Below are 26,966 nucleotides of genomic sequence, written 5' to 3' on the forward strand. Positions count from 1 at the left end.
AATCAATGGAAAAGTATCCTTAAGTGAGGAATAACAACAACAACAAAAAACTCCTACTCATGTGGAGGAAGCCTAAAAGGCCATTAACTTGGTCTAAACAAGCTTCCAAAGAAATGGCATCCATGAAAGAGGAAAAATAAAAGAACAAAAGGGTAGTTGAAGTACTGAGGAAGAAATCACTAAGAAATAGTTAAAAAATAATAATATGAAGTGATATGAAAAAATAGCAAAGTTTCAAAACATAATAGAGAACTGAAATGCATAAATATGTCACAATATATATTTATACTAGAGGCCCGTTGCACGAAGATTCATGCAATAGGCCTTCCTTCCCCTGGCTGCCGGCACCGGTTTTCCTCCGGGACCCAGGCCTTCGCTCTGGCCACTGCCTTCCATCTTTGCTCCAGCCCGAGCGCCGCTCCTGTAGCTCCCTCCACACCCCCCGCCCTCCCCCTCATAGCAGGCGTCCCGTGCAGCCCAGCCACGCCATGCCTGCATGCGTGCTGCCCAGAGGCCCAGAGTGGCTGGGGGGCGGGGCCACCACCATCTTTGTCAGGTTAATTTGCATACTCCTGATTGGCTGGTGGGCATTGTGAAGTGATGGTCAATTGCATATTTCTATTTTATTAGTGTAGATACTCTACATGAGGCCCCTAGAACCATAAGAAATGCAAAAAATTCACTGTTAATAACTCTTGAATTGCCCCCCTTAAAAATCAAATTGCCCCCTTCTCCATTGTGTCCCATGTTGGGAACCACTGTATTAGAGTGCTTTATCATCATACTGACATTACAATCTCTTGGTACCTGCTGTGTGACTTGAGGACACAGGTTCTCTGTAGAGGAGATGATGCTACTCATCCAGCCCTGTCAAGGACATTGAGAAAGAGTGTATGTAAAGCTTTGGCTGTTGTGACCCGACCCTCTCCGTTTTGGGACCTGGGGCTTATCCTATTGACTAGAAGGTAGCAGAGATGAGAGAGTGGTGGGCTCACCACTGCTTAGAGTTTGAGATCCATTGGGCCCTGGGTAGTGGGCTGCTCTGTACCCTCCCTACCCTAAGATTAGGCCAGAAGACAGGAGTCAAGTGAAGGGTCAGCCTCTTTGAGCCATTTCTTTTCCAGGCCCAGACGAGAGTGAAACTGAACTACTTGGACCAGATTGCCAAATTCTGGGAAATCCAGGGCTCCTCCTTGAAGATTCCCAATGTGGAACGGCGGATCTTGGACCTCTACAGCCTCAGCAAAGTAAGAACAGGTTTTTCTCAGACCCCCTCCTTACCCCACACTAATATCCTTGGTATTCTGGGACTCCCTTGGTTTGGATATTGGATCTCTAGGCTGCAATGGAAGGGTCACAGCCTGGTAACACATAAGCTATCAGCAGAACTTCTGGGCACCTCTTGCCGCAATTTGAGTCTTCGTGGTGGTGGTAGGAGGAGGGGTAGCCCCCAACGCAGTGAGGGGCTGGAGTTGTCCTCCTCGCCCTTCCTGCAGGCCTGCTCCCTCATGTACATACACACAGCACCTCCACGTCCCTTCCTGCTTGTCCCTGCAGATCGTGGTGGAGGAAGGTGGCTATGAAGCCATTTGCAAGGACCGTCGGTGGGCCCGGGTGGCCCAGCGCCTCAACTACCCACCAGGCAAAAACATTGGCTCCCTGCTACGCTCCCACTATGAACGCATCGTTTACCCCTATGAGATGTACCAGTCTGGAGCCAACCTGGTGGTAAGGATGCCAGGCCGGGGTGGAAGGAGGCTTCCCCCTCAGACATAGATTTTCACACTTGCTCTTAATGAAACTGGTTCAGTGGACTAGAGACCTGGAAGCTAGACTCCACTCTTCCAGCGGTGCCCGTTCTTTCCACACTGCCCAAGGTCAAGGTCCTGGAGTTATCCGCATGGCCAGCCTGCTATCTGTTAATGTGACAAGGTTTTAACAGATAAAGGAATTCAGAGGAGGGAGAGATCTTTGGGGCTGGAGAGGTCTGGGGAAAATGGAGTCTGATTTCGTTGGGGAGATGGTTGTGGGGAGGTGGCTAGAAGGAAAAATAGCATAAGCAAAGAATGAGAAGAATTCCCAGAGGGTATGCTGGTGCCCGTGGTAAACACCAGTGGAGCAGGGCCTAGCATGCGGGTCAGGGAGGTGCAACCACAGCATCGGTTGCCACTGGGTAAGGGTAGAGGAAGTCCTTGCTGTTGAGGGCTGGGACCCCGTGCCCTGACCTCTACCCCTTACTTCTCGCCAGCAGTGCAACACACGTCCATTTGATAATGAGGAGAAGGACAAAGAATACAAACCCCACAGCATCCCCCTGCGACAGTCTGTGCAGCCTTCCAAGTTCAACAGCTATGGTCGGCGGGCCAAGAGACTGCAGCCTGATGTGAGTACTTCCCTTCTGGTTAGGGCTTTGGAGCGGAGAGAGTCCTCTCCTTTCCTCTGGCCACGCCTCTGTTCCCTGTTCCACTGTCCCTTTTCTCAGTTCTCCAGTTCTGAGCAGTAGTGTGTCTCTCTTTGAATTCACTCTTGCTTTTCCCTCCCCTCTCCGCTGAGCTTCTGAGTTGGGTCTTGATCTGTTCATACAGTATCTTTTCTATTTCTGCCCTCTTGGTTCTTTTCCTGAGTCACTCCGCTCATAGGGGCAGTGTTTCTTTTTCCTTATATCTATATCCCAGCTTCAGGCTGAAGCTTATATGCCAGGTGTTCTTCTAGACACTGGGAATACAACAAAGAACAAGAGAGGCACTGTCCCTGGACTCACCAAGGCACATACTTTAGAATCATATTAGTCACTGCCATTTATTGGTAGTGCCAGACACTTTTAGATTTCTTTCTTTATGTAATCCCCAAACCTTGTAACTTCAAGGTAGGAGTTAACATTCTCAATTTTAGAGGTGGGAAAATTGGGGTCCTATGTTAATTCATTTCCAAGAGAGGGTTGAGGAGAAAGCTCACTTAACCCCTGTCTCCAAAAAGTAGCTCTGAATTCGTGCCCCGGCCTGCCCATGCTTCAGCCCCTGGCATAAGCTCAGATGATGTATCCTCTAAGCCAGTGGTCGCCAACCTTTCGGACCTCATGGACCACCAGTGGTCCGCGGGCCACCAGTTGACGACCGCTGCTCTAAGCTATTGTTCTGTTAGGATGGGGCAGTCTTGATTCATTTCCTTCTTTCTTCCAGCCGGAACCCACAGAAGAAGACATTGAAAAGAATCCGGAGCTGAAGAAGCTGCAGATCTATGGGGCAGGCCCCAAGATGATGGGCCTAGGCCTCATGGCCAAGGACAAGACTCTGCGGAAGAAAGGTGAGGCCTGAAAGGGGCAGTGTGAAGGATGGCCTCCCCTGGGAGAGAAGGTAGGGCCTGATTGCTCACACCTGTTCTTTAGAGCTGCTCTGCTCTCTCCCAGATAAGGAAGGGCCTGAGTGTCCCCCGACTGTAGTGGTAAAGGAGGAGTCAGGCGGGGACATGAAGGTGGAGCCAGCCTCACCCAAGACCTACCTGGAGAGCAAGGAGGAGCTGAGTCACAGCCCAGAGCCCTGCACCAAAATGACTATGAGGCTGCGGAGGAACCACAGCAATGCCCAGTTTGTAAGGACCCAGCCCTGACTTCCTAATGCTTTGCTTCTTGTCCCTTCAACAAGCATTTCCCCAACATGGCACTGGACCGGGTTGCACTAAGCAGAAAAGTGGGTGTGGTGGGCCCTGCCTTCAGGTTGCTCACTTAATTGGGGAAATAAGGCCAACTCACATGGAACAAAGAACCAGAAAAGGTGATCAAATACTGTCAACATGAAGTACAGAAAGGGTCCAGAGAAGGCTGCCCCCTCTCCATTGTTCCAAGATAAAGGCTAAGTTCATTACCATGCGTGATCCAGTTCCTGCTGACGTCTAGCCTCGTTCCCCAACACTGCTCCCTCACTCTGTTATAGCCACACCAAACTACTTGTAGGCATGTTCGTTTTTTCCCCCTGACACACCATGCTGTCTCCTTTCCCATCCATTGCACATGCCGTTTCTTCCGCCTGGAAAAGTTTCCCCTTGCACTCTGCCCGTTGCAGTTGGCTTTCAAGTTTCGGTTTCAGGTGTTACCTTTGCAGCGAAGTGCCTCCTTATCTCTAGCTGATTTGAGTGCTTCCTTCTTTAGGCTCCCACAGTACCCTCTATGGGCCACTCTTGGCAGTTTCTGCACTGCCCTTGAATTTTTTATTTTATTTTTTGGGGGGTTTTTTTTTGCCCTTGAATTTTTATGAACCCGTATCTCTGGGGTACTGTATGCCTCTAGAGGGCAGATGCCATGTCATATTCATCACTGATCTGCAGAGTCCGCCTTACTGGAGAACACACAAGTGTTGATTGAATGAAAAAGGGGAGGGGGGAGGATTGAATGAGAAAGACTCTGCTTTCACTACTCGACCATTGTATTTGGGGAGGTGGTGCATGCATACAGTTAAACTCCAGACTGAGTATGACTAGCCTGTACAGGGCCATGAATGATCCAGCTAGCAAGCGCTGCAGCTTTTCTATTTTTAGCAAGAGTGGAAGGGGTGAGGGTGGGGAAGAAACATCAATGTGAGAAAGAGACATCAATTGGTTGCCTTCTGCACATGCACCCTCCCCCCACACACACACACACATCGAGCCTCCAGCCGATTCCCCTTGACCAGAATCAAACCTAGGACCCTTCAGTGCACGGGCCAATGTTCTATCCACTGAGCCAAACCAGCTAGGGTGCAGTGCAGCTTTTTGATGGAGACTGCTGGACCTGGGTCCCTTCTGGAGGAGTCTGCTGTGTAAAGGCTGGACAGGGCTTAGGTGGATGAACTGCTGCCTCCCTTCCCTGGCAGATTGAGTCGTATGTATGTCGGATGTGTTCCCGAGGGGATGAGGACGACAAACTCCTGCTGTGTGATGGCTGTGATGACAACTACCACATCTTTTGCCTGCTGCCTCCTCTGCCTGAGATTCCCAAGGGTGTCTGGCGGTGCCCAAAGTGTGTCATGGCGGTAAGGCCTTCCCAGCCACAGCCCATGTCTGCCTCATAGGGTAGCTTTACCTTCCTTCATCTGCCTTCATTGTGAGCAGCGTCCTAGCTCAGCCACAGGCTTCTGATTTGGGTCCCTGGGGTGGGGGCGAGGCTGGGCAGAGCTTTGGAAAAAAGAGGAGGTGGAGACAGCCTTCGCTTGTGTCTTCTGGGAGCTCCCAGGCCACGTGGGGAGAGGCCTGATTAGACAGATTGTATGTAATGGCGTGTAATCAAATGCTAAATTGTGTGTTAGAAACTCGGAGGCGTAGAAATTCTAAAGAGAGGAAAATGACTAAGGGTAGATGTCAGGATTGACATATGGAGGACTGGAATATGAAGCAAAAATTGTTCTTTTGATTTCCAAGTATTTTATTCTTTGTTTTTTTTAGAAAGCGTGGAAAATAGACAAATTACCTATCATTTCATCACTTAGACACAACCATTGTTAATAGGCTGGTATATTTTCTCATCTTTTTGTTGTTGCATTGAGGAATCTTACTGTATATTTTCATGTTACTTTTAATCATTTTTCTGTGTCATTAAATTTATTCATAGGTATGATTTGTTTTTCTTATAGGGGGTCCATCATATGGGTGTAATATTTGTTTTCCTTCTGTTGTGACAATAAAATCAATTTGCAGTGATACAGACTTTCAGTAGAAAAGGTGGGCAGGAGTTCTAGACTGGGGAGTGGAGGAAATGCCAAAGCAAGAGTGTATGGGGAGAATACCTAGTGCAAGAGTACCTTACTGCCCGTAAGGAGAGCGGCTGAAGCAGCAGTGAGGGCTGAGCAGCCTAAAAAGTCCACCAGGTCTGTTCCATGAGCTTCCTACCCTCATCCAAATTCTCTGCTCAGCTCCATTTCTCTCTGGCTTTCTGGAGAGCAGATGCTGACAGTCTCTCCAGCCTTATCGCAGGGACTCAGCTGAGGTCACAGAGACCAGGTGTGCAAGTGCGCGCGCGCACACACACACACACATACACACACACACCCAGATGACGAAGGAGACCAGGGCAGTGCAAAATGAATGGCCTTGGTAGTGGTGGAGATCCCTTTGGGGAGGAGTTTGGAAACCTACCAACAGTATCCCAGACGGCCAAGATTCTCAGCTCTGCTTGGCTCGATCAGTGGTTGTGGGCCAGTGGACCAGAATGACATTTACTTCTCAGATGCGAGAAGAGTATGTGTCTGATTCTGGGATACACACACCTCTCATCTAAAACCAGGACTGTAGGTACAAAGTGAGGCCGACGGGCATCCAATCTTCTAAGAAAATCTAAAGAACAGGAACGGTGTAGGTTTTGGCACTGTGAAAGCTAGTGCCTTTGTTTTCCATCCTCCATGCTACTAGAATATTCACTGCTCATTTCCCAGGCCTTTAGTTCCAATCTGGGCATTAAAAAAAGCTTTCCTAAACATGCTGTATAAACCCATATTTTATTTATTTATTTATTTAAAAATATTTGTATTGATTTCAGAGAGGAAGGGAGAGGGAGAGACAAAAACATCAATGAAAGAGAATCATTGATCGGCTGCCTCCTGCACGCACCCCACTGGGGATCAAGCCCGCAACCCTGGCATGTGCTCTGACTGGGAATCGAACCATGACCTCCTGGTTCATAGGTCAACGATCAACCACTGAGCCATGCGGGCTGGGCTAAACCCATATTTTAGCTCTAGAGAAAAAATGGTGGCAGAAGAGCATAGATAGCATATTGAGGTCAGAGCCCATGGTTTAGATAGTAAAGTCCTCAAGCAAGAGAGAAGCAAAAGCATGGCAGTGAGCAGGTGAGGAGTGAAAAGACTCGTTAAGCTGAGGTGCTAGGAGGAAAGGCGGAGCTATTAAATGAAGCTGCCGCGGGAGCCTTGAGTGCAGATCTAGGGCTATTCTCCCTCCCTGCCTCTACCCATATTCCAGCTCCGATTTGGAGACTTCTCCACCTCTTTGCCCCTCCCTTGGTGACATGTTCTCCTTTGGGTTTCAGGAGTGTAAGCGTCCCCCCGAAGCCTTTGGCTTTGAGCAGGCTACCCGGGAATACACTCTGCAGAGCTTTGGCGAGATGGCCGACACCTTTAAAGCCGATTACTTCAACATGCCTGTGCACGTAGGTGATGGAGGACTGGGGTAGTGTCAGGGCTAGGGTCGTGGGTGCTGGTGTGTGACAATCTTAATGCTCCCGGGTCAGTGGGGCTAGGATATGACGGGCCCCAGTCATTCGCTACCCCTGTCCCCTAGATGGTACCCACAGAACTTGTGGAGAAGGAGTTCTGGCGGCTGGTGAACAGCATTGAGGAAGATGTGACGGTTGAGTATGGGGCTGACATCCATTCCAAAGAATTTGGCAGCGGTTTCCCTGTCAGCGACAGTAAGCGTCACCTAACCCCTGAGGAGGAGGTGAGTGGATGACTCATGGTTATATGTCAGCTCTGTGAGCTTAGGCAAGTACTTCAGTGTCTTTGAAAGACTCGGTGGCTCTGTGGGGTTTACATGAGATGAGATGTGTGGAAAGATCATAGCCTGGTAACTGGCATGGCATCTCCAGTCATGAGGTTGGCTAATTCCTTGTCCGTGGAATGGGAATAGTATCTACATTACAAATCTGTTATAAGAATTAAATGAGAAGATGTGTGAAATGGGTGCCTGATTTGTTCATAAAAAGCTCAGGGAGTAAGATTGCATGTGCAGAAAAAAATGAGGGCCCAGACCCTGCATCAAGGGAAGGGTGCATTTTGGTTCAGAACAGGGGCTTCTAAATTGCAGGAGAATACCGATACTATTTCTTAGATGTTTCAAAAAGGTCTATGACCTCAAAATTAACATTCCCTGGGCTAAAGATCTCAGTTCCTTATCATAACCCTCATCCCCTTCCCACAAATATTTAACCTGACAGGAGTATGCTACCAGTGGCTGGAACCTAAACGTGATGCCAGTGTTGGAGCAGTCCGTACTGTGCCACATCAATGCAGACATCTCCGGCATGAAGGTGCCCTGGCTCTATGTAGGCATGGTCTTCTCAGCCTTTTGCTGGCACATTGAGGATCACTGGAGTTACTCCATTAACTACCTCCACTGGTGAGTGGGGACCCAGGGACCCGGGAAAGCAGGATGGACACCCTCAGGACCATGGATGTGACCACTCTCTATGTCCCCTTTCCAATTGGACAGGGGTGAACCGAAGACTTGGTATGGGGTACCCTCGCTCGCAGCAGAACATTTAGAGGAGGTGATGAAGAAGCTGACACCTGAGCTCTTTGATAGCCAGCCTGACCTCCTCCACCAACTTGTCACCCTCATGAATCCCAATACCCTCATGTCCCATGGCGTGCCGGTGAGTGTCCAGGAAACGGACAAGGTGTAGGAATGATTTAGTGATGTCCTTTGTAGTGGTGGTGGTCATTGTCTGTAATCTACCCCTCCTCCTTTCTCATTCCTGTTGTATCTTCATTGGCCTATCGGTTTGACGGTTCTAATAGAGACCCAAAATAATAACAGTTAGATATACAATGTGATGGTGAGCCTTCTGGGCCACATGTTTGAGGGCAACACCTTAGGGATGGCTTCTTATCACATCTGCATTCCAGCCAGTGCAAGAGGGAAATGGGAGAAGGACAGGGCAAGACAGGTCTCTTTACTTTTAAGGGCAGACATAATTTCTATTCATTTCCTTTTAGTCACAGCTTAGTCACATGGCCACATTTAGCTGCAGGGAAAACTGGGAAATGCGATTTTTGTTCTGGATGGTTACATACCAGCTACAAATTGGAGGTCATGTTACTATGAAAGAAGGTGAGAGAATATCAGGGGACAGCTAGCAGTTCCCTGCCGTACTTTCCATACTGTAACCCTTGGAGCAGTGGGTAGGTCTTTTTACTTATTTAACAGGTCTGAGGTTTAGTGGTGGCAATTATTTTGCAATATATAAGTCTTATCAAATCAATATGTTGTACACCTTAAACTTACACAATGTTTTATATCTCAAAGCTGGGGTGTAAGGTAACCTTTTTGTAAAAAGTGGCTAATATCTTTCAATATTAAAAAAAAAAAAGTTAAACCCAGAGTCCTGGCTTATACTATCCTCCTGTGGGCCTCTCGTATCCTATCAAATGTTTGCTAAGTGTAAGCCTGGCTTACCTATAAGAGACTTTATATTCCTGGGAATTTCCAGCACTAATTAGCATCAGCTAGTTTTCTGGTGTGGATCTTAAAACAGCCTGATGAATAGTCCTGTAGGAACAGGGATTAGTACATTCACCACCTTTGCTTTGGGTTTGATTCTATACTCCCTTCTCCCTTCGATCCCCCACCCTTACCTGCCTTGCCACTTAGTCTAATGCATGGGGTATGGTAGGCAATCAGTACATATTGAATCAACGTCTCCTTGAGATCCCTGGACATTAGTACAGTAGGGCTTTGGACTGGGTCAGTGGTTTTCACCCAGTTTCTTCTTGCCTTCACCTTGTTTTGATGTACTTCATACCCTTTGAGTAATATTTTTTATTATACATTGTAGTGATCTTTAACCAAGGATTGGGATATCTAGGGAATTAGAGGAAGCATTCTACAACAGTTCAGGCAACCTTCCTCTACTTAGAGGTGGAGTATCCTTTTCCGTCTCCACCTCACCCCATTTAAGAATTACTGGAGTTGAGATGTCCAGATGATCAAAGGCCCTTCCAGTTCTCTTCACAACTAGACATTGGGTCTGACCTTTCCTCAAACCTGGCCTACAATGTCAAGGAAATTATAAAAGTAGAGGTGCATTCTCCTTAAGGATTCAGACAGCTAAGATACATATATAGCCCTGGCCGGTGTTGGTCAGTGGATTGTGCATTGTCCCTTGCACCAAAAGGTTGCTTGTTTGATTCCTGGTCAGAGCACATGCCCAAGTTGTGGACTCAGTCCTGATAAGGGTGCACGAGATAGCCATTTGATGTTGTGTTCTCACATCGATGTTTCTCTCTTCCCCCTCTAAAAAAAAAATCAATTAAAAAATCTTAAAAAAAAAAGATGCATATATAAGTAGCTGTTTAATTCTTACCTCTTTTTAAAAAACTTTATCACAGACTTTTAAATATGTGCTCTTTGCTTCCACAGCATTTTTCTTGCTCATGGCAGTATCCCTCAATCCAAGGCATCTGTGATTTTCATATTCTCGTGTTGGCAGGCTGCAGTTTAGCCAGTTGGAGCTCCCCCAGAGCTATCTTTAGCCTGCCCCCTCCTTCCTCTTTGGTGAGAAAAGGCCATTTCTTTTTATAGATATATAGTATAACTATTATTTTCATTATAAAAGAAACATGCCCTCTTCCCAAAAAATGGAAATAGAGAGGCCATCCTTATTTCCTTCACATTTTATGTTTCCATCTGTTGTTTTTACTATGTAAATTTTGACATAGCAATAATAAGTGTGTAGATTTTATAATCTTTTTTTATAAGTTTAATGACCTAGAATGGCACTGTCCAGTTTGGTAGCTATTAGCCACATGTGGCTACTGAGCACTGGAAGCATGACTAGTCCTAACTGTAATGTGCTACAAGTTAAAGCACATTGGATTTCAAGACTCAGTACAAAACAAACAATATCTCACTAATACTTTTGTATACCAATTACACATTGAAATGACAATATTGCAGCTATATTAAGTTAAATAAAATATATTGAAATTAATTGCATCTGTTTTACTTTTTAATGTGGCTACTAGAGAATTTAAAAGAGCATATGTGGCTGGCATTATATTGGACAGTGCTGGACTAGAATAATTTTTGCTTCCTTACTATGAACTGTTTATAACCACCTTTTTAAAAATAGCAAGTCTTGCCCTGGCCGTTGTGGCTCAGTTGGTTGGGCCTCATCCAGTGCACCAAAAGGTTACCAGTTCAATTTCTGATCAGGACACATGCCTGGGTTGCAGGCTCATCCACGGTAGTGAGCGTGTAGGAGGCAGCCAATCGATGTTACACTCTCACATCGATGTTTCCCTCCCCTTCCCTTCCTCTCTCTCTAAGAATCAATCAATAAATAAAAAATATCATCTTTTGAAAAAATAGCTTTCTTGCAGTACAATTTACATACCAAAAATTCACGCATTTTAAGTGTACATTTGAGCAAATTTACAGAGTTGTGTTACACCATCACCACAATCCAGTTTTAAAACATTTTTATCACCCCAAAAAGGAACTTCATGCTCATGCCCTTTTGCAGTCAATCTCTATTCCAACCCCTAGTCCCAGACAACCTAATCTGCCTTCTATTTCTACAGATTTGCCTTTTGTAGACAGTTCATATAAATATAATAATATGTGGTCTTTTGTGTCTGGCTTCTTTCACTTAGCATAATCTTTTCAAAGTGCATATTATAGCCTGTGTCAGAACTTCATTTCTTTTTATAATGGAACTAGAGGGCCGGTGCACGAAATTCATGCATGGGGCGGGGGGGGGGTCCCCTCAGCCTGACCTGCGCCCTCTCGCAGTCTGGGACCCCTCGCTCCTTACCTAAGCCGGCAGTTGGACATCCTTAGTGCTGCTGTGGAGGTGGGAGAGGCTCCTGCCACTGCTGCTGCGCTTGTCAGCCGTGAGCCCGGCTTCTGGCTGAGCAGCGCTCCCCCTGTGGGAGCGCACTGACCACCAGGGGGCAGCTCTTGCATTGAGCGTCTGCCCCCTGGTGGTCAGTGCGTGTCATAGTGACCAGTCGTTCTGGTTGTTCCACTGTAATGATGGCTTAGGCTTTTATTATACAGATAATTTTCCATTGTAGGGGTATACCATGTTTTGTTTATCATTCACCAGTTGATGGACATTGCTAAAATGAGAGGGTAGGTTGAGACAAAGAGTAGGGAACGTTAGGTTCTATTTTTGGCTCTGCTATTTGAGACTTCTCTGGGACTCAGTTTTTCACATCTTTAAAATTAAGGCTGGAACTAGATCATTCAACAGATATTGCTAGAACTCCCTCTGTGTGCAAGGCCTCCGTTCATTACCTCGAAGGTAGATAAACCAGTCCCTGCCCTATGGGTATGCACAGATGGGTAGAGGTGAGTAACAAGTAGGAATAAAATGTTAGAGGTGCTATAGAAGAACAACAGACTGGGTCCTTAGGAAGGCGGTCACAAAAGCACAAAAGAAATGACTCTGGAAGGAAGAGGAAGAGTTTGCCTGTCTGGCCATGGCTCTATCACGTGGACATAGGGATTCAAGTGAGGGCTTCTCAGTAGGGTCAGATTGGCATTTTTTGGAAAATTCTAGCAGTTGGTAATGGGGCCCAGTGCTATAATACAGGCAAGAAATGCTAATGTTGCCTCCAAGTAAGGATAGATTTGAGAAGAAAATGTATTGGAGGTGTGTGTGGGGGGGGGACTTGATGCGTGACCTGAATAAATATGTAGGTGTTTTCACTAATGGGTAGATTCAGTATTATTAGGATGTTAATTCTCTCCACATTAATCTATAATCCTAACAGAGGAATCATTGGATTGAAGGATATAAATATCTTAGGTTTTTTATATTAGCAATTTTGCTTTCTAAAGAGTAGAGGTTATTTGTCCCCTCATTGACACTGTACCTATTTCACTTTATCTTTATCAGCATTGAATATTCATCTTAGAAAACTTTATAAGACTTCTCAGTAAAGATGGTGAATTAAAACATAAAGATGGATACTTCCATTCTATACTGAAACTTCACTAAAATGGCACAGAGGGTTTTTATTTAAGGTAAAAAAAAACAAACATGGAAAAACAAGAGAGAAGACAATGATAAACAAAATGCTTGAAACTAGAAAATGAGAAAATTCATTCTTGAGTCAGTACTGGTACATCTAAAAACCAACCTGATTTATACCTCACAATCCCCCAAAAGTTTAATAGTTGATGGCACCAGGCATTCTGGGAATAAAGAGAATGAGGTGAAAGTAAGGATTGGTTCATGTCTATATAAGAAGCTGTGACATACCCTTCCATTCTGGTCAGCTGGAAATACGACCCTCCCTCACTCCAGCAACAGACTGGAAATTGAATTTTGAAGAGGTTAAAATAGAAGATCTCTGGATTGAGATATTCTAGGTACAGTTGAGGGTGGAGGTACAGTGAAAATGATAGGAGTCCTTACTGTATACAGGCTGGATGCTGAGGTTCCCAGCCATATTCCTCTACTTGGCTCTCAGAACACTGGCAGTCACACTTTTTTCCTTCAGGAATCTGGCCCAGAAGGAAAGACTTAGAGTTTCCCAAACTAAATGGCTCAGCCAGATCACCCTACAATGAAGCTCACAGTTGACAAACTTAACTATGTTTTCAGAGTTTCGATTCATTTTTTTTCATTTCTTACTCTTGAATATAAGTAGCCACAAATTAACATACAGTCAAGGAAACTGTAGAAAACAAAATGGAACCAAATGGGAAAAAAGCAACTTGGAGAAACAGCACAGGCAGGGAGAAGTAAACTTTAAAAAGGAAAAGAAAATAAACATCATTAGTAACTTTAGGGATGAGCATATATTGCAAACATGAAATAAGAACAATTACTATTTTAAAAGAGCATACAGAGAACAAAAAAGAGCTCTTGGAAATTAAAATTATGCTAGCAAACTGAAAAATTTTTTTAAAAATAAAAAAATGTGCTCTAACCGGTTTGGCTTAGTGGATGGAGCGTTGGCCTGCGGACTGAAGGGTCCCAGGTTCGATTCCGGTCAAGGGCATGTACCTTGGTTGTGGGCACATCCCCAGGGGGAGGTGTGCAGGAGGCAGCTGATCGATGTTTCTCTCTCATCGATGTTTATAACTCTCGATCCCTCTCCCTTCCTCTCTGTAAAAAATCAATAAAATATATTAAAAAAATTTTTTTAGAAGAATAGTTAAGGAAATCTCCCAGAAAAAAAAAAAAAGTAGGATAAAAAGATAAATATGGAAAAATGTAGAGAAAATTACAGGATTTATTTAGGAGGCTCAACAATTAAATAATAGGAGTTCTGAAAAGAAAATACAGGAAAACTGAAAGGATCAAATTGTTAATGAAATCATTGAAGAAAATGTCCCTGAACTGAACGACTGAGTTTTTGGAATCAAAGGGCCTACCCAGTACGTGAATGAAAATGGACCCACACCAAGGTATATCTGGTGGATTTTCATATTAAACACTGGGACCAGAAAAATCCTACAAGCTTTCTGAGAGAGGAAACAGGTTTAATTCAAAGCATTAGTAATCAGAATGGCACCAGACTTTTCAAAAGTAATACTGGAATCTAGAAGACTAGAGCCATGCCTTCAAATGATTTTCAACTTAGGATTCTATATGCAATTTAAAAAAAAAGCTCTTCCCGTCATTTCTCAGTAAGTAAGCTAGAAAAGAGAATGTGCTCAAGCACAGCAAAGGAATAAACCAAAAACCAAGAAAGAGGAAAACGTGGGATCTGGGAACACAGGTGATCCTTCACAGGAGAGTGATAATCCAGGAAGGACAGCTGGTCCCGATTGGAACAGATCATAAGTCTCCATGAGAGACTTACAGAAATGTGAAAACTGATAGAGAGCAGAGTTGGACACTTGTCCAAAAGGTAGGGATTAAATTACCAATACACGCGTAGGAAACTAAGCAAATTTAGATGTAGGCTGTTTTTGATATAGTCTAGAGCAGGGGTGGGCAAACTTTTTGACTCAAGGGCCACAATGGGTTCTTAAACTGGACCGGAGGGCCGGAACAAAAGCATGGATGGAGTGTTTGTGTAAACTAATATAAATTCAAAGTAAAGGAGCGGAGGGGAGAGCAAGAGAACCCGATAGAACAGCCGGATGCGGGCCGTAGTTTGCCCAAGGCTGGTCTAGAGGCATGTTGTTCAGTATTAAAGTAAATGCCAAAATAAGAAGAGGTGAAAGTGGTTGGCTCTGGGGAGTGGAGAATGGCAGGGTCTGCTGGTTTTATAACGAACATCGTAGAACCATTTGGCTCTTGAAGCTGCATATATGACTGATAAAAATAATTAATGAAAAAACCTTGACTAGCTTAATGAAAGGTGATATTTTAAATTTTTATAAAAATTATTAGTGAGGTTGAAATGTTTTGGTGTGTACAATTCTTATTTTTGACTCCAATTTTCCTGTCATCTGTCAACACAAAACCTTGAGAGCCTAGAGACCAATGGTCAGTCCCTTCAGAGTTTGAGGGTCTGGGAATCTGTTGTCAGACTGTGTTCCCTGAGGCTTTCCTTTGTCTCCATAAGTACCCTGCACTCAGATCAGGTTTCTGCAGACGGTGGAAAACCTCTGTCTCAGTGATTTTGGCCTTTCTTCCTCAGGTTGTCCGCACAAACCAGTGTGCAGGAGAATTCGTCATTACCTTCCCTCGCGCTTACCACAGTGGCTTCAACCAAGGCTACAATTTTGCTGAGGCTGTCAACTTTTGCACTGCTGACTGGGTGAGTCCGGAGTGTGGTAGGCTGGAAGGGAGAAGCAGGAGGAGGGTTATGGGGAAGCTGAGGCACCACGGTCTCCACACTCAGCCAAACTCAACTTTGAACCTGTCCACAGTTGCCAGCTGGGCGCCAGTGCATTGAGCACTACCGCCGGCTCCGTAGATACTGTGTCTTCTCCCATGAGGAACTCATATGCAAGATGGCTGCCTGCCCAGAGAAGCTGGACCTGAACCTGGCAGCAGCTGTGCATAAGGAGATGTTCATCATGGTTCAGGAGGAGCGGCGTCTACGAAAGGCTCTGCTGGAGAAAGTGAGTGATGGGGAGAGTGCCCTGGATCAGACACCCTGGCATGGCAGAGTGGGGGGAGGGAGGGATGGCCCTAAGAAGTAACTGTAGCTTCTATTCTTGGAGTAGTAAAAAGAGCTAGATGCATGTGGATGGGGAACTACATACCATTCCCTGCTCTACCATTTACCAACAACCACGAGCAAGTTAATTTACTTCACTGAATATCAGAATCCCTGTCTGAAAAACGGGGATTATAACAGTGCTTATCTTTTTGGTTTGTTTTTATTTTTAACTAGAGGCCTGGTGCACGAAATTCATGCACTCGGCAGGGGGGGGTCCCTCAGCCCGGTCTGTGCCCCTTCGCAGTCCGGAAGCCCTCGGGGGATGTCCGACTGACGGCTTAGGCCTTAGTGCTGCTGCAGAGGTGGGAGAGCCTCCCACCATCGCTGCTGCACTCACCAGCCTTGAGCCCGGCTCAGGGCTTCTGGCTGAGCAGCACTCCCCCTATGGGAGCGCACTGACCACCAGAGGGCAGCTCCTGCATTGAGCATCTGCCCCCGTGGTGGTCAGTGCACGTCATAGTGACTGGTTGTTCCACTGTTTGGTCGATTTGCATATTAGCCTTTTATTATATAGGATGTTTTTATTGATTTCAGAGAGAGGAAGGGAGAGAGAGAAAAATGTCAACGATGAGAGAGAATCATTGATTGGCTGCCTCCTGCACACCCTCTACTGGGGATTGAGCCTGCAACCCCGGGCACGTGCCCTGACTGGAAGGGAGTTAAACCAGCGACCTCTCAGTTCATGGGTCGGCACTCAACCAGTGAGCCACACCGGCTCAGTGCTTACCTTCGTGAAACCTGTGTAGATTAAGATGTATATTAAGTAACTGAGCCATAGTAGGTGCTAGTGTAGCTGCTCTTCATTATTATTTAAATAACATAGCAAGGAAGACTGGCATATGCGGATTGGCTGGATGACCTTTTCAAGTTACTTAACCTCTCATAGTCTCACTTTCCCACTTTGTAAAATGGAAATAAATGCTTAACTTACAAGGTGGTAAAGCATGAGTAAGGTGATTTATGTCAAAACATCTGTAGTAATGGCATCTGTAGCATTTGCGGTAGCAGCTGCTATTATTGGTAATACTAATACATGAAGAAAATGGTTGAAATATGGAACACTTATTAGGAAATGCCATTTTATTACATTCAGATGGTTTAATAGCTCACACTAAGGTAAAATCACCAAGTGGAAGGTAGTCCTCCTTGAATAGATTTCTCATAAGCATGTGTCAGTTGTGTGTGTAGATGAGTGTAGTTCAGCTGCCTTCTTAAAGCGCCACACTTGCCCAGTTGAGTTGTTTGTTTTTTGCCATTGAGTTGTATATTTATATCTTTGTATATTTTGAATATTAACCCTTTATCAGATATATGGTTTGCAAATATTTTCTCTCATTCCATATGTTGGCTTTTCATTTTGTTGATTATGTTTTATTTATTTTTTTACTGTGCAGAACCTTTCTAGTTTGGTTTAGTCCCACTTATTTTTGCTTTTTATTTGTGCTTTTGGTGTCATGCAAAAAAATGGTTGCCAAGACCAATGCTAGGAGTTTTATGGTTTCGGGTCATCTGTTTATGTCTTTAATCTATTTCAAGTTACTTTTTGTGAGTGGTGTAAGATAGGGTCCAGTTTCATTCTTTTGCATGTGATTATCTACTAGTCCTAGCACCATTTATTGAAGAGACTATCCCTTCCCCATTGAATAGTCTGGGCTCCCTTGTCAAAAATATTAGTTGACAATGTATACGTAGGGGTTTATTTCAGGGCTCTCAATTCTGTTCATTGATCTATGTGTCTGTTTTTTGCCAGTACCATGCTGTTTTGATTACTATAGCCTTGTAGTATAGTTCGAAATCAGGAACTGTGTTACCTCCAGCTTTGTTCTTGTTTCACAAGATTGCTTTGGTATTTGGCTCTTATATGGTTCCACTTATTCTAAGTGTTAAGATACTTTTCTAAGTCATTAGTTGCTTTATCTTTGTTAATCCTCTTAACAACCCAATGAGGCTGGTACCATTATCTCCATTTTATAAGATAAGGAAACTAAAACCTAAAGAAATTTTAAATAATTTATTCAAGATCACACAGCTAATAGGTGGCCAAGTGGGATTTGTAATATACACTGGACATCATATTTTATGTAAAGATTAGGTGTTAAAGAAATAGAAGATAAAAACTGTTAAGAATCGAAATGTCCCTTTAAAATCCCTAAAATTGCTCATAATGGCAATTATCTTTCAATTCCTCCCACAAAGCCAGCTTGTCCTCCATATTTTGGAATGGATTGCTTTTTCTTCATCTGAGCAACAGATGAAGTCATTGCTTATTAGGTTTGGAAGCCATGTTGTTTTAAATAAAAATTGTATCTTTAAACAGTGGAGACGGGCACAGGTTTTATTTCTGGAACTTTGGTATGTGCACGCAGTGAGTCCTGCCTGCTAAGCAGCCAGCACAGGGCCTGGAACATAGTGGGCGCTGAGTGACTAGAAACCAGCCTCGTTCCCCAGTGCACGGCCTTTCTCCTGCCTACTCCCACACCTTGCCACCTCTCTGGTGCCTTGGTTACTTCTTTCCTTATGTTCTCCCACCCAAAAGGCCCTTAGAGCTGATGCCAATCGTACCTAATTTTTCCGCTCAGCCCACACTGATCTTCCCCTCGGTCCTCTGATTCCCCCAGCTGTGAGAGTCTAGACTTCATAGAGGCAGGGTGCTCCTTGAAGTCGGGCTCCCTCCCCGCAGCTCTCAGCATAGCTTGGTTTCTAACATGGGGCTCAGTGGTGGCTGAGATGTGGGCCCTGTTCTGGTTCCATATAATATGCGTGGGTCAAACTGCCCCCAGGGCATCACTGAAGCTGAGCGAGAGGCTTTCGAGCTGCTCCCGGATGATGAGCGCCAGTGCATCAAGTGTAAGACCACGTGCTTCCTATCAGCCCTGGCCTGCTACGACTGCCCAGACGGCCTTGTCTGCCTTTCCCACATCAATGACCTCTGCAAGTGCTCCAGTAGCCGGCAGTACCTGCGGTGAGCAGGGGGGCCTACCTGGAGGAAGTGGGCCGAGGAGGGAGATGCAGAGCGGGGCGAGAGGTGCTCTTCTCTGCCCTCTTCCTCCAGGTATCGCTACACCTTGGATGAGCTCCCTGCCATGCTACATAAGCTGAAGGTTCGGGCTGAGTCCTTTGACACCTGGGCCAACAAAGTGCGAGTGGCCCTGGAGGTGGAGGATGGGCGGAAGCGCAGTGAGTGATGGGGGGGTCGGAGGGACTCCACAGGCAAGTTCTACTCCCTTTTCTTCTGTGCCCCCACCCTCTTGCTCTGCCTTTACTCAATGCTGCCTACTCCTTGCTGCTCTCATTCTCTCTCCAGGCCTTGAAGAGCTGAGAGCACTGGAGTCTGAGGCCCGTGAGCGGAGGTTCCCGAACAGTGAGCTGCTGCAGCGACTAAAGAACTGCCTGAGTGAGGCAGAGGCTTGTGTGTCCCGGGCGCTGGGCCTGGTCAGCGGCCAGGAACCTGGGTATGGCATCACGAGGTGTTGGGCGCATGTGGCACCTAGGAAAAGTGCTGCGAGGAATGGACTCCGAGTGCCACTGGGCAGGCGACAGCAGGAAACTGACAAGTTCGAGGTGGCCTGGGAGGTGATGGGGCGGCGGCGGGGGAGGCGGGGGCAGAGAGACTAGGCAATTAGAATGGAGAAGAGTATCTCGGTCCCAAGAAAGCTAGAAATGTTCCTTTTTTTCAATAACTAGGGGAGATCTCAGACAGGCTGAGGGAATGTGTGGGCAGGGAGGACTTGTGGAAGGTTTAGGGGCCTTGAAGCATAAACCTGACAGCTCACAGTAGAGGATGTATTGAAAAGTCCAGCTTCTGTGACCATCAATGAATTTCTAAGCACCCCCTTCCCGAATATATCCTATATTCCTCTCATCGTTGTTAATTCTCAGAACAACCTAGTGAGGATGGTACCATTATCTCCATTTTAGAAGATAAGGCAGCAAGTGTTCTCATCATATGAATGCATTTGTATCTGAGCACCCTCCCTCCCCCCTGGGCAAGCTGAAGCATGAGAGATCAAGGTGGGATGTTGTGAGGAAAAGTGTTAGGTCTCAGCACAGACATGGAAGGAGGGGACTTGAAACCCCACATGTGAAACTTCACAGTCCCCACAGGGTAGCTGATGTACAGATGACCCTGGCCGAGCTCCGGGCCTTTCTGGACCAGATGAGCAACCTGCCATGCGCCATGCACCAGATTGGGGATGTTAAGGTAAGTCGAGGTGGTCTTGGAGTGCCGCTGAATGCTCAGGTGGGTTGGGGGACCTGGGCAGCAGGCCACGCTTGGCTCCCTTAAGAAGCATCAATATTTAGGCAACACGTGTGAGAAAATAATGGGAGGTAGGAGGCCAAAGCTCTTGTGGCTACCTCTTAGAGCTGGGATGTGAGGGACACGTGGCAAAGGCATGAGTACAGGATGCAAAGTCAAGGGAAGGTTTCCTGGTGGAGGTAAAAGAGGAAAAGGAGGAAGTACGAGGGTGTTTGTGAGCCTGGGGAGCTGAGTCAAGTTCAGGAAGGTAGAGAGTGGGATAGAGAAGGCCATGGGCACTGGTGTGAATGGAGGGGCTTGTGAGAGGGCCAAGCATAACAGAGCGAGGAGGGTGTCCTGGTCCTGTACCTCAGAACCCTCTGGGGACTTAAATAAGCAGAGACTCCTCACCAGCCCCTGTTACGAATCTTGGGGTGGGGCCCAGGAATCTGCATTTTAAACAAATCCCCGAGGGTATTCAAATAGGCAGTGAGTGTTAGGGACCAGTGTCTCAGGGCACGGCGAGGGAGGGGAGCCAAGCCCATGTTAGGTTGTCTTCTCAATACTGAAGGGTGAGAAGGTAGGTGGGCGGGGGATCTGGTGGTGGGACCTGGAAGCGAGCCCAGCTGAAGGGTGTGTTCTTCATCTGTGTCCTGGTAGGGTGTTCTGGAACAGGTGGAGGCCTACCAGGCTGAGGCCCGCGAGGCCCTGGCCTCACTGCCCTCCAGCCCAGGGCTCCTGCAGTCCTTGCTGGAGAGAGGGCGGCAGCTGGGAGTGGAGGTGCCCGAGGCCCAGCAGCTCCAGCGGCAGGTGGAACAGGCGCGATGGCTGGATGAGGTGAAACGCACGTTGGCCCCTTCAGCCCGAAGGGGCACCCTGGCTGTCATGCGAGGACTGCTGGTGGCGGGTGCCAGTGTAGCCCCTAGCCCTGCAGTGGATAAGGCCCGGGCTGAGCTGCAGGAGCTGCTGACCATCGCCGAACGCTGGGAGGAGAAGGCCCACCTCTGCCTGGAGGCCAGGTGAGTTTCTGGTGCTGGGACCAGCCTCTTCCCCTCTCTGCCCTTCCCAACCTTCGGAGTTAGTAGAGAAGCTGAAGATGATTCCCGTGGGTGGCCTCGGGTGCCAGGCTCTTGTGTTGGTGTATTGACGCTCCTTCCCTTTTTCGTTCCCTATCTTATTTAAAAAAAAAACAAAAAACAAAAAACAAACTCGTATACACATAGAGGCAGACAGTCTTGTGGGGAAGCAGAGGTGGACAGTCGCATGTACGGAGGACTCCCTCTGCAGGCTGACGGTGCACACAAGCACAAGCACCCACAGGCAGATGGACACACATTGGTAGAAAAACATCACACACAGGGCAACCTGACTGGCAGCCACCCGTAGGCACAATACATGCATGTAGGCCCACGTGGCAGCCCCAGGGGCTCACGCCGCTGTATCTGGTGGTCAGGCTGGGTTTCTGGTCAGACAGACCACCCCAGACTGAGGCCTCTTTTTTCCCTACCTTCAGGCAGAAGCATCCACCAGCCACACTCGAGGCCATAATCCATGAGGCAGAAAACATCCCTGTTCACCTGCCCAACATCCAGGCTCTCAAGGAGGCTCTTGCTAAGGCCCGGGCCTGGATTGCTGATGTGGATGAGATCCAAGTGAGGACCCTGTCGCCTCCCTCTCCCTCTACCCCAGACCTTCAAGCCAATCAGGAGAGATGCTATATATTGGGTTGTGGGTGGGGTTGGCTTGGCTAGAGAGGAACAGCTGGCACATTGTGAAGGGGCTAAATGTGCTTAGTGAGCAGCCTGAGGAGGGGTTGCGAGACTGGCCTGAGAGAAGAGAGGAGGCTGATGAGGGTGAGAATGGTGGGGGCAGGGCGGATAGAAGAGCCAAAGCGCAATAAAAGAACTGGTGGGCCTGGGGGCGGACTGGATATGTGGGGGCTCAGCCACTGGCTGTAGGAGTTTCGAGGGAGAGCCACGTGGGTATGCTTGTCTTAGGACGAGCCCTGTTTTATTCTGCCTCTACATTGCGAAGTCCGCTCCATCTTTCCAGCTCAGGGCCAGGCACAGGGCAGCATCAGTAGCTGTTGGCACGTTGAATTGAGCTTTGTCTTGCCCCTGTCCCAGAACGGTGACCACTACCCCTGCTTGGATGATTTGGAGGGCCTGGTGGCCGTGGGCCGGGACCTACCCGTGGGGTTGGAGGAGCTGAGGCAGCTCGAGCTGCAGGTGCTGACGGCACACTCCTGGCGGGAGAAGGCCTCGAAGACCTTCCTCAAGAAGAATTCCTGCTACACGCTGCTGGAGGTGAGGCGGGACTTGACCCCAGCTTCCCCACCTCTGGCCTGGCTGGCGTGAGAAGAACATGGGGGGATTGGGGGTTCTGGGGAGGGAAGGAAGGGGGCGGGCAGGGGAAGCCCATCATGCCCCCTCTGCCTGCCTCAGGTGCTCTGCCCATGTGCAGACGCCGGCTCAGACAGCACCAAGCGCAGCCGGTGGATGGAGAAGGAGCTGGGGCTGTACAAGTCTGACACAGAGCTGCTGGGGCTGTCTGCGCAGGACCTCAGGGACCCAGGCTCCGTGGTAAGGAGCTCGGGTCAGATGGGGAGAGCTGGGTGGCCACGGGTAGACCACTTGTACCCTGGGCATAGTTCTCCCAGTTGGGGGTGGGGTGTTTATGGCATCAGACAAGGGAAGGGCGGGACTGCTGACCTGCTCTCCCCCGTCCTGGGCACGGCACCGCAGATCGTGGCCTTCAAGGAGGGGGAACAGAAGGAGAAGGAGGGCATCCTGCAGCTGCGACGCACTAACTCGGCCAAGCCCAGTCCCCTGGCGTCATCGACCACGGCCTCCTCGGCAAACTCCATCTGTGTGTGTGGGCAGGTGCCAGCCGGGGCGGGAGCTCTGCGGTGTGACTTGTGTCAGGACTGGTTCCACGGGCGATGTGTGTCGGTACCCCGCCTCCTCAACTCCCTGAGGCCCAGTCCCCCCTCATCCCCACTGCTGGCCTGGTGGGAGTGGGACACCAAATTCTTATGTCCGCTGTGTATGCGCTCCCGGCGGCCGCGCCTAGAGACCATCCTGGCCCTGCTGGTAGCCCTGCAGAGACTGCCTGTGCGGCTGCCTGAGGGCGAGGCCTTGCAGTGCCTCACAGAGAGGGCCATCAGCTGGCAAGGCCGTGCCAGGCAGGCTCTGGCCTCTGAGGACGTTTCTGCTCTGTTGGGACGGCTGACGGAACTGCGCCAGCGGCTACAGGCTGAACCCAGGCCCGAGGAGCCCCCTACCCTCCCTTCAGCCCCTGCCTCTGACCCTCTCAGAGAAGGCGGTGGCAAGGATATGCCTAAGGTGAGCTGCCCAGCCCAGCTCTTGTCCCCAAATTCCTTTTTCTAGCCCCACCCCTATGTAGGCTCGAGCCCTGTGCCTGATCTCTGACCTTCCACCTCCCTTGGCCCACCCCCTCTGCCCCATTTTATATCCTGTCCAGATTTCTGGACTGTTCCCTGCTGGCAGCCCGTGTCTGCCCTTCCACTCCAGGAGGGAGGAGTCCCAAGGGTCAGGTTGTGGGGAAGAACAGAGCCTGGTTCTTCAGTTACCATTCCCCACTCTTGCTCTCCCTGCCAGGCCCAGGGGTTGGAGAACGGAGACAGCGTGACCAGTCCTGAGAAGGTAGCCCCGGGGGAAGGCTCAGGTAAGAGAGGTAGGTGTAGATGCGGGCAGGCTGTGTACTGCATGTCAGCAGGCTTAACGCACATGGTCCTGGGCTCTGGGGTGGTGGTGGGGAGGCAATCAGGGGCAGCCTCTAACCCAGCCTGTCTCCACAACCACCCCAGACCTGGAGCTGCTGTCCTCGCTGTTGCCACAGTTGACTGGCCCCGTGTTGGAGCTGCCTGAGGCAACCCGGGCCCCCCTGGAGGAGCTCATGTTGGAGGGGGACCTGCTTGAGGTGACCCTGGATGAGAACCACAGCATCTGGCAGCTGCTGCAGGCTGGGCAGCCTCCAGACCTGGAGCGGATCCGCACACTTCTGGAGGTGAGGAAGGGACTGTGGGCAGGGCCAGGAGGTCAGGCCAAGCAGCCAGGGAGCCCAGGCCTGACCACTGGCCCACACCTCTTTCTGCCCATCTGTGATCACAGCTGGAGAAGGCAGAGCGCCATGGGAGCCGGGGCCGGGGCCGGGCGTTGGAGAGGCGGCGGCGGCGGAAGGTGGATCGGGGTGGGGAGGGTGATGACCCAGCCCGAGAGGAGCTAGAGCCAAAGAGGGTCCGGAGCTCAGGGCCAGAGGCCGAGGAGGCCCAGGAGGAGGAGGAGCTGGAGGAGGAGACTGGGGCTGAGGGTCCTCCCCAACCCCTGCCCACCACTGGCAGCCCCAGCACCCAAGAGAACCAGAATGGCTTGGAGCCGGCCCCAGGGGCCAGTTCGGGCCCCTCAGCCCCTTTCTCCACTCTGACTCCACGGCTGCCCGTGCCCTGCCCACAGCAGCCGCCTCAGCAACAGTCGTGACAGTGGCTGAGCCTGGCACAGACCCCGACAGAGACCCCCCTTGGCCTCAAGGATCCTCTTTCTGACCATCAAGCCTGCTTCTTGGGAGGTGGGCGAGTAGGGGGGATGGCCACCCCCCACCCCAGCCCACCCCTGAGTCCCTTGACTTTTATATTCTGACTCCAAGGTATTGTTCAGACCTCAGCTCCTGGGGGCCGGCCCCTGGAGTCCCCCTCCCTGGTAGCCTCTAACCAGCATTCCCAGACACCTGAGGCAGATGGACAGATGGATGGGCAGGGGGACCGGGGGTGGCTGAGGCTGGGCCAGCACCATTCCAGAGACAAGGCCAGTGCATATGCAAACTGGGGGACTCTCCTCTCCCTCACCCCAGTTCCAGCCCTGGCCAGGCCAGGCTACACTAACCTCCCCTCCCCCTCCCCCTCCCCTTGCCCTTCCTCACTCTCCCCTCGCCTTCCTCCCCCTTCTCCTCCCTTCTCCTGACTGATCCACCCAGGAGGAGGAAACCACACAGCTGTGCTCAGTGTCTTTTAAATGATGCGGGCGGGGAGCTAGCAGGGCTCCCTGCAATCTGAAGAAAGCTTTGGTGCTTGTCCTCACAGCCACCGGACCTTCCCTCCCTGTCCCGCCCCGTCTCCTTTCCTCCTCCTGGGTTCCTGTTGTAATAAAACAAGATTGTTGGTGTGTAATTAATTTGTTCAAAAGAAAACAAAAAGCAAAACAAGAAACTTGGTTCCAGCTGAAGCCTATTTTAATTTTATTTTATTATTTTCCTCTTGTTAGAAATAAAACCCTTAGCAACGTTTTTTGGAAACATGTTTCTGAAGTGCATTTCTCTTCGAAGGGGAGAACAGTGAGTCCTCCATCGCCCGTCAGTGGAGCAGCTGCCGGGCTGGCTGGTGGGCTCTGGAACCGAGTTCCACCAGGTTCTCCTTACCTGGAGGCAGGACATCCCGAGTCTCCCCACATCCCCAAGCCAGTTTCCCCATCTCCCCGCAGATGGCCCTGCACCTCTCGCTTAACTCCTGCCGTTGTCTGTCCTCCTCAAGCCCCAGAGTGATTTTTTGGCTTTATTGAGGTCTCCTTTACACACCCTAAAATGTACCTGCTTTTAATGTACAATTCAGTAGATCAGAGGGATGTTTCTAAAGCGCAGATCTGATCATGTCACTCTACTGCTTAAAACTGTCCGTGATGCTTCATTGCCCTGAAGACCAAGATTATATATATAATCTCATTCTTTCTGGAATGCTTCCTGGCCAATCCATACGCCAGTCAGGGGCCCTGCCCTGATTTTTCTCCGCCCTCAAGGGTTCTTTCTGCCCCTTGAATGGGACTAAAGCTCAGATGTGTGGTCATTTGCAACCTGAATGCACTTTTGAAAAACAGCTTTATTGCAATGTAATTTACATACTGTGCAGTTCACCCACTTAAACTTGACAGTTCAGTGGCTTACATTCCAGTTGTGCAACCATCATCGCAAGAGATTTTAGAATTGTTTCATCATTCTAAAAAGGAATTCCACACTCCTTGGGCATCCATCCCTCCCCCGGTTTCCCATTCCTAGGCCACCAGTAATATCTATGGATTTGCCTATTTTGAACATTTTATATAAACGAAATCATACAATATGTGATCATTTGTGACTTTTCTTTCACTCAGCATATTCGAGCCGAATTCACCTTTAAATGTAGATATTGATGGCGTCTTTATTTTGGGCAGATGTTTTCCCTTTCTGGGCCCCAAAAGGGAAGGTGGTGGGCTGGATCAGGGATCATCACAGGAAGGTGTTTACATGTTTATGGGGGGGCTTTGCATGCATGTCTTCTGGTGAGGAAACTAGCAGCTTGCATCCCTTTTATAAAGGGGCCCTTGTCCCTCCAAAGGCAAGAACCACTTTGGTCCTGAATATTCTGTGTTCACTCTGCCCATGAGGATACAGAAGAGGAGGCCAGAGCATTGGGGCTGCTTCCGTGGGGCAGCCCACGAGCTTCCTGTCAGGCCTGCTTCCACAAGGGCTGTTCCTCCTTGGGGGCTTGACAAGGCGCTGCACCAAGGGCTTAAAGGCTAAAGATTGATGCCTACCTAGCCCAGGAGCCCAGCACGCTGCCACTCTGGCCTTTCTCGTGGGAATGCTTAGTGGGCTCTCTGCTCCACTTGTCTGTTGATAGGAACCTGGTGGTGAAAGCCCATCTCTTCTGGCAGCTTTGATTGATGGGAGGGTTGGGCTCAGGGCTGCCTCCCTTCATCTTGTAATTGGGAGGCCCTGGGCTGGACAAGTAAGGGAGGCAGGGACCACTGGACAATTCTGTCCTGGACCCAGTTTGACCCCAGACCCCAATTCAGGGGAAAAGGCTGCCCTTTTGCCCACATATATGGGATTGACTCTGAAAAGAG

The 26,966-nt window shown here is 48.7% G+C and overlaps 1 protein-coding gene across 13 annotated transcripts in view; it reads left to right on the forward strand.

The window, feature by feature from the left end:
- The window catches only part of KDM5C (lysine demethylase 5C), a 32,235-nt gene extending 6,035 nt beyond the window's left edge, over positions 1-26,200 (forward strand). Inside the window, exons 3-27 of one of the 13 annotated variants that reach the window (XM_080653834.1) lie at positions 1,125-1,247; positions 1,558-1,728; positions 2,249-2,383; positions 3,180-3,303; positions 3,386-3,588; positions 4,845-5,003; positions 7,010-7,129; positions 7,261-7,419; positions 7,916-8,097; positions 8,191-8,353; positions 15,309-15,428; positions 15,541-15,735; positions 18,617-18,798; positions 18,889-19,013; positions 19,141-19,288; positions 19,932-20,037; positions 20,734-21,092; positions 21,587-21,725; positions 22,200-22,379; positions 22,518-22,655; positions 22,818-23,417; positions 23,694-23,769; positions 23,903-24,102; positions 24,207-24,275; positions 25,414-26,200. In XM_080653834.1, the coding sequence (XP_080509960.1) occupies positions 1,125-1,247; positions 1,558-1,728; positions 2,249-2,383; positions 3,180-3,303; positions 3,386-3,588; positions 4,845-5,003; positions 7,010-7,129; positions 7,261-7,419; positions 7,916-8,097; positions 8,191-8,353; positions 15,309-15,428; positions 15,541-15,735; positions 18,617-18,798; positions 18,889-19,013; positions 19,141-19,288; positions 19,932-20,037; positions 20,734-21,092; positions 21,587-21,725; positions 22,200-22,379; positions 22,518-22,655; positions 22,818-23,417; positions 23,694-23,769; positions 23,903-24,102; positions 24,207-24,275; positions 25,414-25,629 (4,392 nt within the window). In that variant the 3' untranslated portion in view covers positions 25,630-26,200. Of the gene's footprint in view, positions 1-1,124; positions 1,248-1,557; positions 1,729-2,248; positions 2,384-3,179; positions 3,304-3,385; positions 3,589-4,844; positions 5,004-7,009; positions 7,130-7,260; positions 7,420-7,915; positions 8,098-8,190; positions 8,354-15,308; positions 15,429-15,540; positions 15,736-18,616; positions 18,799-18,888; positions 19,014-19,140; positions 19,289-19,931; positions 20,038-20,733; positions 21,093-21,586; positions 21,726-22,199; positions 22,380-22,517; positions 22,656-22,817; positions 23,418-23,693; positions 23,770-23,902; positions 24,103-24,206 lie in introns of all 13 variants that reach the window. The other 12 variants (XM_080653826.1, XM_080653835.1, XM_080653825.1 and 9 more) reach the window with 12 other exon arrangements.
- The last annotated feature ends 766 nt before the right edge of the window (positions 26,201-26,966 follow it).

The sequence above is a fragment of the Plecotus auritus genome (assembly GCF_963455305.1).
Source record: "Plecotus auritus genome assembly, chromosome: X".
Taxonomy (NCBI): Eukaryota; Metazoa; Chordata; class Mammalia; order Chiroptera; family Vespertilionidae; genus Plecotus; species Plecotus auritus.